The sequence below is a fragment of the Monodelphis domestica genome, chromosome 1 (genome assembly GCF_027887165.1).
Source record: "Monodelphis domestica isolate mMonDom1 chromosome 1, mMonDom1.pri, whole genome shotgun sequence".
Classification (NCBI taxonomy): domain Eukaryota; kingdom Metazoa; phylum Chordata; class Mammalia; order Didelphimorphia; family Didelphidae; genus Monodelphis; species Monodelphis domestica.
Window position 1 is genome coordinate 352,341,791 of NC_077227.1, and position 15,658 is coordinate 352,357,448.

At 41.6% G+C, this 15,658-nt stretch overlaps 1 protein-coding gene across 2 annotated transcripts in view; it reads right to left on the reverse strand.

Annotated features, from left to right (window-relative positions):
• The window catches only part of FAT2 (FAT atypical cadherin 2), a 128,795-nt gene that overhangs the window by 42,074 nt on the left and 71,063 nt on the right, over positions 1 to 15,658 (reverse strand). For both annotated transcript variants that reach the window (XM_003339561.4, XM_056811490.1), the window contains exons 10-12: positions 9,895 to 13,950; positions 7,237 to 7,433; positions 1,708 to 1,861 (exon numbers count right to left, since the gene is read on the reverse strand). In XM_003339561.4, the coding sequence (XP_003339609.3) occupies positions 1,708 to 1,861; positions 7,237 to 7,433; positions 9,895 to 13,950 (4,407 nt within the window). The remainder of the gene's footprint in view (positions 1 to 1,707; positions 1,862 to 7,236; positions 7,434 to 9,894; positions 13,951 to 15,658) is intronic.

Here is a 15,658-nt window from a genome sequence, read left to right on the forward strand (position 1 = left end):
CATAATTTTGGAAAGTATATGTTGAAAAGTATTGTTGCATGTAATCGGGAAAATAAAACATTATTGAATAAAAAAATGTAAAAGGCCATCATTTCAGTGGAGGCCTCTCTTATTTTTCCCACCTGCATTTACCTCTCACTCTACTGAACTCCTATCAAATATAACGTTCATAGCATTCAGCTCTTAATAATACATTATCTTTGTATGATCTCATACTGTTAGGCAGTTTGGTGGAGAGAGTGCTAAGCCTGAAACCAGAAGAAAGACTTGAATTCAAATATGGCCTCAGCCACTTACTAGTTGTGTGGGCAAGTTACTTTACCTCTGTTTGTTTACCTCTGTTTCCTCATCTATAAAAATGGGAATAATAAGAGCACCTATAGCGAAGGGTTGTTAGGCTCAAATAAGATAATATTTGTAAAAAATGCTTATTAGCATACCTGACACATAATAGATGCTATGTATTATTATTATTAATCATTAATTAAACACCCTTGCTTCATGTGCATTTTTTCATCTGTCCAATTAAAACAAATATTTATTAAGCACCTACTCCAATGACTCTGCATTGTTTTGGGTACGAGGCTTGGGGCAAGGGTAGAGTACAAAAGTTTGGATCAGAAATGCTCCTTGCCTTCAAGGAGCTCACAACGCATAGAAGTCAATTTGCAATCTTGAAGTATTATAGAAATACTAGCTATTGTTATTCATATTAATTTCATGCATCTGTATCAAGGGACAGAGTTGCTATGACAGTAGTTCCCCAGAATGAGAAAATCATAGGTCCGGACTATTTTTGACAAATAATTATAATGCAAAATAAAATACAGCAAATATATAAGGTAGCAATAAAATCTTAGGTCTGGACAAAAATATATTTGCATGCAATTATGATGAAAAATAGTACATGATAAATGTATTAGTTAACAAGATGGTGTTAGCAGATAGTGTGCTAGAACTGAAGTCAAGAAGATCTAGATTTGAATCCTTGCTCTGATATTGATTAACTACTTGATCCTAAGGAAGTCACTTTACCCCTCTCAGCCTCATTTATTGCCATCTGTAAAGTGGGGATAATTATAGAACCTACCTCACAAGATTGTTCTGAGGATCGCATGAGATAATATATGGAAAATTCTTTGCAAACTTTAAAGTGCAATGTGAATATTGGCTATTCTTTGTACAATCATTATTACAAGAAATAGAAGCAAAGAAAAATCATGACTGACTAGGACAGCAGTGGGTCAGGGGGAGGGGTAGCCACAAAGAAGAGATAATATATGAGCTGAACTTTAGGAGGAAGGGAAGGATATCAAGAGGTTGGGAAAAAGAGGGAGGATGAGGCACAAACATTCTAGGTATAAGATCTAGTATGAGTAAAGGCATGAAGGTGAGAAGATATGGAAAAATTACTGGAAAAAATGAATAGTTTGGTTTGCCAGTGACATAGATGGAGTTTATGAGATAAAGCTAGAAAGGTAAGGTAGTAACAGATATGGAGGGCCTTGAATGCCAAGCAAAAGATTCTGAACTTTCCATGGTCAACAAGAGGAAACCACTGAACAGAAGAGTAACAGAATAAATCTGGGGATAAATCTGGGCTGCACTTACTGAAAGACAATGAAACCATCTTATGGTTTCTAAGTACATGGTATGTGTTCAATAAGTGTTGGTTCAGATTTCTTCCTTCTAACACAGGGATCCCACCTGTATAAGGATCCAGCTTGAACTCATCAGCACCAGGGCCATGAAGAGAGTATGTAACCAGGGCATTAACACCAGTATCCAGGTCTGTCGCAGTAACTTGCAAAATAAAGTGTCCTGGGAGCACATCTTCTGGAACTTTGCTAGAGTAGAGAATCTGAAATAAAGATAGATAAAGAAAATGGAAGAGGAGAAGGAAAAGGAGGAGGAGGAAGAGGAGAAAAAAGAAAGAATAAAAAAAGGAAAGGAAATGGAGAGGTAAAATAAGAGGAGAGAAGGCAAGGAAAAAGAAGAATAAGGAAAGAATAGAGAAAAAGGAGAGGATAGAAAGAAAGAGAAGAAAGGGAGAAAAATATAAGAGGAGGGGAAAGAAAAGAAAGCAAAAGACCAAAAAGAAAAAGAAAATGAAGGGAGAGTGAAAAGAAGAGAGAAGAGGAGAGAAGGAAGAATCAGAGAATGAAGAGAAACATGGCAGAGAAAAAGAGTCAGGAGGAGAAAGAGTAGAGACAGAAAGAGAAAATTAGAGATATAGAGGAGGAAGAAGAGAAATAGAGAATAAAGACAGGAGTAGAGAACAGAGAAGAGAAGGAGAAGAGGAGGACAGAGGGAGATAGAAAGGCATTTATTACTGGTCCAGTCAACATATTGTGATGAACACATGACAGAATGCTTTATCCAAGTGTGGGAGAAACACTATCCAACCCCACAAAAGGCCCACTGAGAGTTAGGGAAAGAGGAAGGGAACATAGGTAATACTTATAAGGTAGACAGGGCAATAACGTGGAACTATACCTCCAGGTATGGAGACAAAGATATTCCAAACCAAACAATGGTCTTTTCCATCAAAGAGTTAGTCTCCATCCCCCCAATCCATCCTCATTGCCTAGCTGAACCTCAAGTGCTCAGGCCTACAGCTTTCCCCAGAACTGGTCCTAAGCCATGCCAATATGGCAAAACCAAACACTTGGCTGACTGGTCCTAAATTCATGCTCAATGAACACTAGGAATTGGCACTGCCCAGGGAGATTTGGGTGACATCAGTATGGGATGGATGCCAAGCTTGGACAGAACCCAATTTTTTCTCTTGGACATCATTCCCCTGGCACAAATAGCCTGCCAGCCAGGCTTTTCTTCCACCTGGTAGGCATTGGGTGAGCACAAGGTGGACACCACCACTGCCTTCACATGCCCTGTGGTTGGCAATTCCATGCCTAGACGGGCTGGAGGTAGAGAATGCTCATCAACAATAACTCAATAAATAAATCAACAAGTCCATGGGGCCTCCTTTCTCAAAGGAAAGGTTGGATGTCTTCCCCAAGTTCCATTCCCTTTCACCCAAAATACACAGTGTTTGTTTTTCTCAGGGATGGCTGGATGGGTGGCCTTGGAACCTCCCCATCCTTCAATTACAAAATATTCCATATTCAGGAAAGGGTGGGATTGGGAGAGAGAAGGAGAGGCACTCAAGGTAAGGCAAGTATGGAAGTCTTATTTAACATGGGCTTAAAGGCCCAGGTTGAGGATGAGTAAGGAATTCTGAGAGGTACATCACAAACAGATGAATGATTTGACCAGTAGAAAGCTAGATAGGGGCTAGGCTAGTGCATTGGGTTTCCTTACTCTCCACCTTACTCTGCTCCCATCACTGAAGTATCCTGACCAGTTCCCAGCTGCGTCCCAGACAGAGTCTGACTGAGGAACTAGGAAGTAGTTTTCGATGGTTTGTGAAGGAATAAATCTTGAGCAAAGGAGGAAATAGATAAAGCCCTCAGGACAACGGATCAGCAGATGGATGACTAGGGAGAGGCTCTCATGGATACCAAAGTGTCCAAGAAGCTAAGATGCCCCACTAGGTCAGATGAGATTAAGGAATAGTAGGGGGAGAGAATGAATGATCACTTGGCTCTAAGGAAGGAGGTCTAGTTGATTGTTTTGTTCTTCCTCTCTATCTTACCTTCTTTACTTTCTGTTCTACTCCTAATCTCTCCCTTTACCCCTTTCCCTCTAACCATTTCCTCTTACTTTTCTCCTCTCCTGTGTCCCCCTTCTCCTTTCTTCCCATCCTTTCCTCTTCTCTCTCTTGCTTTTGTCTCTTGCTAGAGCTCTTCTCTTCTCACTTCTCAAAGTGTGGTCTTTGGACCACTGGAAGTCTTTAGGACCCATTCAGGGGATCTTCAAGACTCAGGAAGTCCAAGGAGTACAGCTTTTCATAATAATAAATTATGCCCCTATTAAACTACTTTTTTTCCAATTACTAATCTTTGTTAGGTCAGATTTTCTTCATTTACTTCAACCACAACATATCCCAACAGAATGAATGCATAAGTAGGTATGAGAATCTAGCTGTCTTCTAGAAAGCCAAACATTAAACATATGCAAGAAAGGTAAAAAAGCCACTTCTTTCACAAAAATTTTTGGTTCATGGAAAACATATTTTTCATTAGAAATGTTTCTGTTAACATGTAATGAATTTATTATCATTATTTTTTGGTTCATGGAAAATATAATTATTTTTCACTAGCTTCTAGTAACATGTAATGGGTTTATTACCATTATTTTTAAGTGAATTAATAAACATTTTAAAGTATCAGTTTTAATTTCCAATATAGTAAATATCAGCAAATATAACCCAGATGAACAAAAGGTCTTTGAAGTCCTCGATAATTTTTAATAGTATAATGGGTTCCCCAAACCAAACTGTTAGATCTACTTCTCTTGACAAAATATCATAAGGGCAAGTTTTTCCTTCTATTCAGTCACAATATCTCTAGGAAACTTCCAACTGTAAGTCCCAGTTCCGTTCTTTGGGGCCAAGTGGTGTGAATTTCAAAACTACTCAACCCTGTTCAAACCATTCCTTAGAGGACGGGATTTGGCTATTTCCTGATCAATAACAATAGAGATACTTGGAATGACAGAATCAGGTCTTGGAAACTACAATCTCCACCCTACTCAGGGTAACAGGATTTAGGAAGGGTTGCAGCAAAGCTCAAGATTTAATTATTTGAGAATATGGCCTTCAACAGACATGTGCAAAGGGGACAGACCTCTGGGCGGTCCTGGGTTAAGCTAGAGCCACCATTGGCACAGGGGAAACACAGGAAGTGAGGTAGAGGACAGCTGAGGAGTCTGGGGACTTCCTGTGTGGAGGAAAGGAGGTTGTTGGAGCCTGGTGCTTGGAGTGGAGGAGCCCTCAGACTGTTTCTCCATTTTGGTCAGGTGAGTGATAGGGACTGATCTCTTTTCTTTGCCTCGGCTATCCAGGGCCTTGGGCCTTTGGCCCAGCCTAAACAGAGGGGGTATTTAAGCCCTATTTCCTTCTCTCCCTTTCCCCCCTCTCTCTCTTTCCCTCTAATACTTTTCTTCCTCCTGTTTGTAATTAAAACACCATAAAAAGGTTGACTGCTGACTTGAGTTTTCATTTAGGAATTACATAGCTGAATTCCTTGGCGACCTTAAATTAATATATATCAGTCTTTTAAAGTGATTTCTCTATCACAATGGAATGATTGTGATTTCTCTTATACATGATAGCCCTCAAAATATTTCAAGACAGCTGTCAGATCTCCCCTTATTCCCTAATGTCAAGTTCCCTCAACCTACCTTTGTATCCCTTGGTGCCCAGTCCTCTCACCATTTGGGTGTCCAGACCTCTAACCATCCTGGTCGCCTTTCTCTGGACCCATTCCAACTTATCAAATTCTTTCTGAAAGTGTGGTACCCAGAACTGAACACAAAATGTGGGAACCCAGAATTTTTAGGCATGGTACAACCAGGGACCAAAGCAGAGGGATAATCATATCACTTGTTCTGGATATATACACACACACACACACATATATATATATATATATATATATATATATATATATATATATATATATATATATATATATATATATATATATATATATATATATACATATATATATTTTTTAAATCCTTACTTTCCATCTTGGAATCAATACTGTGTATTGGTTTCAAGGCAGAAGAGTGGTAAGGCTAGGCAATGGGGGTTATATAGCTGGGAAGAGTCTGAGGCCAGATTTTAACCTAGGACCTCCCATCTCTAGGCCTGGGTCTCAATTCACTGAGCCACTCAGCTGCCCCCCATATCTTAAAAAACAAACAAACAAACCTTACTTTATGACTTAGAATCAATAATAAGTATTGGTTCCAAGGCAGAAAAGTGGTAAGAGCTAGGCAATTAAGGTCAAGTCATTTGCCCAAGGTCATAAAGCTAGGACATGTCTGAGTCCACATTTGAACCCAAGACCTTCCATCTCAGTCTTGCTCTCAATTCACTGAGCCACCTTGCTATTTCTGGGTATATATATAGACATAGATATTGATATAGATATAGATATTTTTAATAAAGTCTACTTTGTTAACATTTTGGTCTCCATGTTCTTTTATTTGGGCTCACAGTTTTTCAGACTGCCCACAATCTTTCCATATGAATTGTTGTCTAGCCATACTTTTCTCATCTTGTAGTGATTTAAAAAAAGAAACCATGATAAAAGAATGTCTACCCTTTGATCCAGCCATAGAACTGCTGGGTTTGTACCCCAAAGAGATAATGGGGAAAAAGACTTGTACAAGAATATTCATAGCTGAGCTCTTTGTGGTGGCCAAAAATTGGAAAACGAGGGGATGCTCATCAATTGGGGAATGGCTGAACAAATTGTGGTATATGTTGGTGATGGAATACTATTGTGCTCAAAGGAATAATAAAGTGGAAGAATTCCATGGAGACTGGAACGACCTCCAGGAAGTGATGCAGAGCGAGAGGAGCAGAACCAGGAGAACATTGTACACAGAGTCTAATACACTGTGGTTCAATTGAACGTAATGGAATTCTCCATTAGTGGTGGTGTAATGTCCCTGAACAATCTGCAGGGATCTAGGAGAAAAACACTATCCATAAGCAGAGGACAAGCTGTGGGAGTAGAAACACCGAGGAAAAGCAACAGCCTGACTACAGGGGTTGAGGGGACATGACAGAGGAGAGACTCTAAACAAACACTCTAATGCAAATACTAACAACATGGCAATGGGTTTGAATCAAGAACACATGTGATACCCAGTGGAATCACGCGTCAGCTATGGGGGCGGGGGGAGGAAAAGAAAATTATCTTTGTCTCTAATGAATAATGCTTGGAAATGATCAAATAAAATATTATTTTTAAAAAAACAACAAAGTGAGGACCTAAAATACTCTCTACTAAATTTCATCTTTTTGATCTGATCCATCATTCTAAGCTCTCAAGCTTTTTTGGACCAGATTATATCATTCAGCATGTTAGCCAGCCCTCTCAGCTTCATGTCATCTGCAAATCTAATAACCATAACATACCAGTCTTCATCCAAGTCATTGTTTAAAAAAAGGGACAGAACCTGGAATTCCACTCAAGAATATCTTCTTCCCTACTCCTCCTCCCTCTTCCTACTTTTTTTTTACCAATCCCCATCCTTTCCCTTCACCCTTGACTCTTCCTCTGCCCATCTTCTCTTCCTTCTGGAGGTTCTTACCTTTGTGCATTGGGGGCTGTTGTCATTGATGTCCAGAACAAACACCTCCACTGGAGTAGAGGCCTGGAACTTGCCATCAGATGCTGTCACCTTGAGCAAATACTTGGCAATATGTTCCCGGTCTAGAGTCTTCTTGGTGGTGATCTTCCACTCATCCCCAGTTTGGCTAATGCCAAATTGGCCCAACGGATCTCCCTCTGAAGAGACAAGAGAGGACCTCATGAACCAGGCAGCAATGCTTGGAGGAAAGAGAAGAGACTAAGCTCACTTTATGAAGGTGCTCAATTGCCCATTGCCATTTTTAGGAGTGTGTCAATGTGCCCAAATTTCTACCATTAGTTTCATTCATTTGAGTCTAAGTCCTTTCCAGTTTCAAGACTTTCTGTTCAAGACTAAGGAGAAAAAAAGAGTTATTCATCTAACAACTCTGAATACCAAGGATGATCAATGTGAAGCAATGAAGAGTATTGACTGGAGTCAGAGCCCAAATTGACTGGATTCAAATACCACCTACAAAGCTCACTGTATGACTTTGAGCAAATTGATTTCTGTGAATTTTAGTTTCTTCGACTTTAAATTAAGGAAGATGGTCTAGATGGCTTCTGAGGTCTCGTTCAGCTTTAGCTTTGTGTATCCTGGGAATTTTCTCTTAGGATACATTCAAGATACATACATTCTTTTCAGTTACCATGTAGACATTCTGGTCATTTTATAACAAGGTTACAAGAATATGACAGGTTAATTTTGCTCAGTTTATGTGTGACTGGTTGTGACAAATAAATTCTTGCTAATGGGAGGTCTCAAGAGAAAAATCAAGTTCCTAGCCAGGGTCCCCTCCTCCTTATGAAGACAGATACCTCTGCCCTGTCCTGTGTCTAATCTCTGAGATGGATCTGAAGGGAGGAAATTCTAAATCAGAGAAGGCTGTACCATTTGGGGCTGATGGAGATAGAAGCAAAGTAGCCTTAACCCAGGTCTAGACAGAGTCAGGCCAGTCTGAGGTTGCCTGAGCACTGAATGTGGCCCTTCCTTCAAAGCCTAAGTAATGGTAGAAAAAGGTGGGAGAAAAACCAAGTAGAACAACTCTAATTGATGTTTCGTAATCAGGCTCAGTGCTAGAAGGATATTTTCCACTACTGGGGAGACTGGGGTTCTACACTGGAGGAAGAATATCCTCAGTGGAATCATTAAGGTGGTAGGGATGGGAGGGGAAATAAGCATTTTAACTAAGGCAGTATGGTTCAGAGGTATAGAAAAAGTCATGATCTAGGAATTCAGGAGAACTCGGTTTGAGTTAGAATCACTCACTGTGTAACCTTAGGCAAACCACTTCCCCCTCCGAATCTTTACATGAAGAGGGAGGATAATAATCTCTGTTCTACTTGACTCATGTAAGTGTTGTAAGGATAAATGAGACCATGAGTGAAAAAAAAAACCTATGCAAATCATGTAAAACAAGATTCCATTGTTAGGGAGTCATGCCTTTAAATCTTAAGGATTTCTGTCATGTTAATTAAGCATCTATTATGTGACTAGCCTTTTGCTGGTCTGTTAAAAGATACTGAGGAAGAAATGGTTCCTGTCCTCATGTAGCTTATATTCTGAGAATACAGCCATTTTTGTTATGAGGCACACCATGAGGTATAGACAGAAAGGTCTCTAGGAAATCAGAGGAAAAAAGGACCTACAAAATTAGGATGAGCAACTAGGTGGCACAGTAGATAAAGTGCCAACCAAGAGTCAGCTTTCTGACTTACTCTTCCTGACTTCAAATCTGGCCTCAGACACTTACTGTGTGATCCTGAGCATGACACTTAACCCTGGTTGATTCAGTTTTCTCATCTGTAAAAATGAGCTGGATAAGGAAATAGCAAATCACTCGAGTATCTCTGCCAATAAAACCCCAAATGGGGTCACAAAGAGTCATACAGGACTGAAAAATGCCTGGACAACAGCTGCAAAGTACTTAGGGCAGAGAGGAAAGAAGGGCAAAGTAAGGAGAGGAGAGAAAAACAGAAGAAGAAAGGAGAGAAGAGAGGATTTCAAGCAGGAGAAGTATCACAAGTAAAAACAGTAATGGCCATGTAGAGAGGGGGCAATGTGCTATGTGCATAGCATCTGTCCTAGGTAGAATAAAGCAATAAAAATGCCATCTCTTCCACTAGTTGATTGTTGTTTGTTGTTCAGTCATTTTTCAGCCATGTTAGACTCCCTAGGACCTCATTTAGGGTCTTCTTGGCAGAGATACTGGAATGATTTTCCATTTCCTTATCCAGCTCATTTTACAGATGAGGAAACTGAGGCCAACAGGGTTAAGTAACTTACCCAGAGTCATGCAGGTAGTAAGTGTCTGAGGCCAGATTTAAACTTGGGAAGATGAATCTTCCTGACTCCAAGCTCAGCACTCTATCCATTGTGCCACCTAGCTGCCCCTACTTTCTGATTATATCCTCCATTACACACCTATAACATGGCCAGAGCAAAGATCATTATCCTATTTCATAGGGGAAGAAACTGAGGCTCAGAGACTTGCCCCACTCCTTTGTCCCATGATGAATTAGTAGCAATAGCAGGACTAGAACCCAGATCATCTGCCTCCTAACCCCAGGCTCTCTCCACCACACTGCCCAATTTCAGAGTCAGGCATGGTGACCTTACCTGTGATGTAACAAGTGACCTGTCTGTTCTGTTCTGAAATATCTGCATCAAGAGTCCTTAGGGTGGCCACATGTTCTCCAGGTTCACCATTCTCAATCACTGACCCTCTGTAGACCTCAGAGGCAAACTGAGGGGCATTGTCATTCTCATCTGTAATGGTGACTTCCACCAGGGCTTTGGATGACAGCTGTATAGTCCGACCATGATCTGAGGCCACCACATAAAAGCTATACATTTCTTGCACTTCACAGTCCAGTTCCCGGAGTGTGGTGATCCAGCCATTCTCACTGTTGATGGCAAATAGTTCAGCAGCAGCATTTCCCTGTTCAAGAGCCAGGCTATATGTTACCTCACCATTGACACCCGTATCTTGGTCATTGGCAGTAACCTGAATGACTGTGGTTCCCACTGGCATATTCTCTGTAAGGAAAGCCTTGTATGGATCAGCTTCAAAGACAGGCTTATTATCATTGACATCTTTCACTTGGATGTTGACAGAAACCAAGGAGATTAAGCCAGTCTCCTGGTGGGAACAATTAGCCATCACATCGATCTGGTACCATTTTGTTGTCTCATAATCAATAGCCTTCTTTACCGTTAGAGCTCCTGTTTCCTGGTCCAAGGAGAAGACACCATCTTTATTACTTTCAGGGGTTGTACCTTTCACCAGACTATATATGATAGGATCTTCAGCAACTGCTTTAACTAGCCCAACCTCAGACCCCTCAGGAAGATCTTCAGATACTGAGAAAGTATAGGAAGGCTCAGAAAATTTGGGCAAAGTTACTTCATTAGGAACTACTTGAAGTCTTACAGGGATAAGAGAATCCCAGTGAGGAGGTCCACCATCTTGGGCTTTGATTTTAAAGTTAAATGCCTGATTTTCCAATCCAACCAGGCTCTCTTTGACCTTGACTACACCAGTGGCTGAATTGACCTCAATGACTTCGTCGGCCAAGTCCTCCACTGAATCCACCGAATAGGTGACATCTGCATTAGCACCTTCATCTGCATCATATGCCAGCACCTGAATGACTGGGGAGCCCTTGCTGACATTGGACTGAACAGACACAGTATATTCGGAGGCCTTAAACTGTGGTGGGTTATCATTTTCATCTGTGAGGATTGTCTTCACAGAGCAGAAAGCCACTCTGCCCCCACCATCCCGGGCCATGACCTTAATGGGCATGAGTTTTTCTGTTGGGTTTTCTCTATCTAATTTCTGAAGGGTAGCTATCTGGCCCCTGGAGTTGATAGAGAACTTTTCACTAGCCAGTTTGTTGATGATGGTGTAATCTATGGTGCCATAGGGCCCATCATCTGGGTCAACAGCCAACAGCTCTATCACTTTAGTTCCTATCTCAGCATTTTCTGCTAATTCAACCTCATAGATATGCTGACGAAACTCTGGACTGTACTTGTTAGCATTTGTAGTGTTGATATACACTGGCACAGCAGTTCTGAAGACCCCATCTGAAGCAGCCACCCTCAGGAGGTAAGCAGAGTCTAGGTGCTTCCTACAGAAGTTAAACATGGAAATAATTCCAGATGTGCTGTTTATGGTAAAGTGACGGTCTTCATTGCCTGAGAGAATCAAATACTCTAGTCGGGTGGTGTCCCCACTGTCAGGGTCCAGAGCCTGAACTTTAATCACCAGTTGCCCACAGGTTGCCAGCTCACTTACGTTGGCCTCATATTGAGGTTGTCTGAAAGCAGGTGGGTTGTCATTGACATCTGACACATTGACAATGACGAGAGTTTCTGCACTGAGCGGGGGTACCCCATTATCCACAGCTCTTACCTTCACATAGAACTGTTGCTGAGTTTCATAATCCAGTTCCTGAGTTGTGGACATCTCCCCTGAACTTTCATCAATCTGAAAGAATGAGGAATCCTCAGAGTCATCCTCCAAGATCCAGTAAGAGACATCTTTGTTCCTACCAGAGTCCTGGTCAGAAGCCAATAGTTGGATCACAGGGGTCTGAGGAGGCAAGCCCTCTGAGACCAAAGCACTGTAGACCAATTGGGAAAAAACAGGAGGGTTGTCATTGATGTCTTCTACCTGGACTTCCACTGTAGCTTCAGAGAAGGACCCCAGAGCTGTATCAGTGGCTCTGACTGTAAATATATGCTTGGTCTGGGATTCATAGTCCAATGGACCTGTCACAGTCAGTACACCAGTCTTGAAGTCTGCAGTAAACAGTGTCAAGGATTCTTCTTCCATGATATTGTAGATCAGTCGTAGTCCCTCTGGGCTCCGAGCTTGGGTGTGAAGGATGGGAGTATAGAGTGCGATGTTCTCAGGTACTCGAACTTTATAATGAAGGCTCTGGAACAGTGGGTTAGATTTATTCCTCACTGTGACAAGCACATTTTCTTCAACCTTTAGGGATGGGTTACCACCATCCTGAGCAATGACTCTTAGGGTATATTTATTTAAGGCTCTATAATCAAAAGGTTTCTTGAGTGAAATGTCTCCAAGATAGGGATCAATCCAGAAATACATGTAATCCTCTGCAAATGCATATGTGATGGCCCCATTGGCTCCTATATCCAGGTCTATGGCAGACACTTGGAAAAGGACATCCCCTGGTTCTGTACCATCTTGAATAGCTGTATAATATGGCAAATGCCTGAACTCTGGAGGGTTATCATTGACATCTTCAATGGAGATCTTAACTGCAGCTTGGGCCACCCTTGGGGGGTGTCGATCATCCCTCACTTCAACGGCCACTACATAAGCATCTTGTTGCTCACGGTCAAATGCTACACCCTTTGTTTGAAGCACACCCACTGACTGGATCATTTGAAACATGTCTGTTCCATTCAAAACAGAGTAAGAGAGGGTATCATTCAGTTGGCTGCCCTGAACACCCATGATGATCAAAGCTTGTGTGTCCCAGGAGTTCTCTTTCACAGTTACTGTGTAGACATCCTGGTCAAATTTTAATGTGGTAACAAGAGCTTCAGTCAGGTTAATTTTTACCACTGAGGTATCGTAGTGTAAGCCATCAAAAGCCTTCACAGTGAAGTCACGAGAATGACCTAGAAGGGCCACATCCACCACAGAGATAAGACCAGTGAGTGGGTGAATAAAGACAGCATCATCAGCATTTCCAGCAATGATACTATAAGTGACCACTGAGTCAGCATCAGTGGCTTGCACTTGGAGGAGCTCCATCCCTGGATGGATGGGCAACAAGACCATTACCTCATACGCATCTTCTGAAAACACTGGCGGAGAATCGTTCACATCCTTAACATGAATTGTGACTCTGGCAGGCTTAGAGGCAAATAAAATGGGGCTTCCTTGGTCATGGACGTGGATACTGAAGCTGAAAGAAGGGATGTGCTCATAATCCATCTCCATCACAGTAGTGAGGGTCCCCATGCTGGGATCAATTTTGAAAAACTTTAAGGCTTCCCGCTCTAAAATCTCATAGACCAACAAGGCATTGGCATCTGTGTCAGCATCAGTTGCACGGACTACAAGAGGGTGGTGGTATTCACCCAGAATCATGCTGTGGATTGGAGCAGCTTCACTGATCTGGCCCACAAAAGAAGAATTTATGAACACGGGAGCATTGTCATTCTCATCGATTATGTACACAAGCACCATGACATCGGCAAAGGCCCCTGCCATGTTACTGCCACGGACTTTTAGCTGATAAGAAGAGACCTTCTCATGGTCCAGATTCTTCTGGGTAGAAATGAGGCCAGAATAGGAGTTTATGGAAAACACACCATCTTTGTTTCCCTCCCTCATTTCATAGGTGACTTCAGAGGTACTTAAGGCTGAAACTAAGAGGAGAGGAGAGCCGATGGCAACTGATTCAGGGATCTCTGCAAAATACTCAGCCATAGAGAAGATAGGGGCACTGTAGTCAGAGGGGTGGATGTGAATGGTCACTGTGGCCACATCATGCAGTGGAGGGGACCCTTGGTCTTCAGCCCTCACTGTTAGCATGTATTGGTCTTGCTGCATCAGGTCAAGTTTTTGAGCCACTGTGATGATTCCCAGGTGGGGATCAATGGTGAAGAGACTTTCACTGTTCCCTAAAATAAAAGATAAGACCACATGAAACTTGCTGTGCCTTCAAATGGCAATCGTGACTTCTCTTTACAGAAGACGCCATAAGTAAACTGGGCCATTGAGCATTCCCAGGGTAAATAATATCGAATCATTCCCAGTTCCTTAAGGCTTCCAAGATTTCCCCTACCCCTGTAAATATGTCTTACATTTGACAGCCTCCATACCTTTAATAAAAACTGTTCCCTATTCCAAGAACATCTTCTCCTTTTTAACATCTCTGGCTGGGGTCAACTAACCTTTCTTTCAAAATTCAACTCAAGCAAGACCTCTTCTGAAAGCCTTTCACATTTCTTGTATGCATTTACCATATTCTAATTTGTATATATATATATATATATATCTGTGAAAACTCTTCTCTCTAACTACTCTCTAAGACCAGTACCCTATGTGTTTTACCCCTTCAAAAAATATTTGATATATGTTTGCTAAGTATCTATTATGTGTTGAGGACACTGTCTGAGTGAAGCTGCTGAGAATAATGATAGCTGCTGTGTCCCAAGGATGTTGTGAGGATCTAATGAAGTATTTGTAAAGCATTTTAGCATAATATCTGATATAGAATAGGCGCTATATAAATGCTTGTTCCCTTCCTCCCCTCCTTAGTGTTAGGAGAAATACAAAGCTTACTAGAGGGGCAAGGCATGATCCTAGATATCCATCATGCCCACAAATGATAGGGCCTATCATATGCCAAACAGTACATGATAAGAGCATTGGAGAGATCAAAAAGTATGAGAAGGCTGCTAAAAAATGAGGACGTATCCAACAGGAGAAGAGGAAGGCAGTGGACATTCCAAGCATAAGTAACAGCATAAGCAAAGGTGGAAAATGGGAAAGGGCCAGAGCATGTCTGGAGACAGGATCATTTCCTTTGGCTAGGAGGCAAAGTAAACAAAGAAAAGAAAAAGGAAGTCTGGCTGGAAATGGTCAAAGGCTACCAAACTATGGAGGGCTTTGAATGCTAGCCTAAGGAATCTGACTTTTACTTATAGCACCCCCAGTGCCTGTCCCGGGTCCCTGTATGGAGCTGGGATATAAAGTCCTGAATTAATTAAGTAATATTGAAGAACCAGAGCTGTCATGAATCTTTGCAGTAACGATAGGGAATTAATTAGCATGAAAATCACAATCACAAAGGCATTTCAATGAGAAGGGATTAAGTATTTTTAAAGCCCAGGCAATGTGCTAAATGCTTTACAAATATTATCTCATTTAATCCTCACAATAACCTTGAGAGATAGGTACAATTATTATTGCCAATGTACAGCTGAAGAAACTGAGGCAAACAAAGGTTAAGTGACTTGCCCAGGATCATACAACTAAGAAATATCTGAATTCAGATTTGAATTCAGGTCTTCCTGACTCCAGGTCCAGTGCTCTATTCTCAGCATCACCCTGCTGTCTCAATGGTGCCCACCTTTGGAAGCACTCCAGTGTATATATGAATATGTATGTGTGTGTATTCACTTTTTGTACTTGAATTTCAAATACTTCAAGGGTCTGTGGTTTTGTGGATTTGTCAGTGAGGTATTCCCCCTCCACCAAGGCAGCACATAACTCCTCTGAACTTATCTGGCCTTGTCCCTCAGACAACTGGTAGGGTTTTTGTGGGCAGGCCCATACTCACAGCCTTGCTAGCCCTTCCTTTTGGAACCCACCAGACCCTCAGCT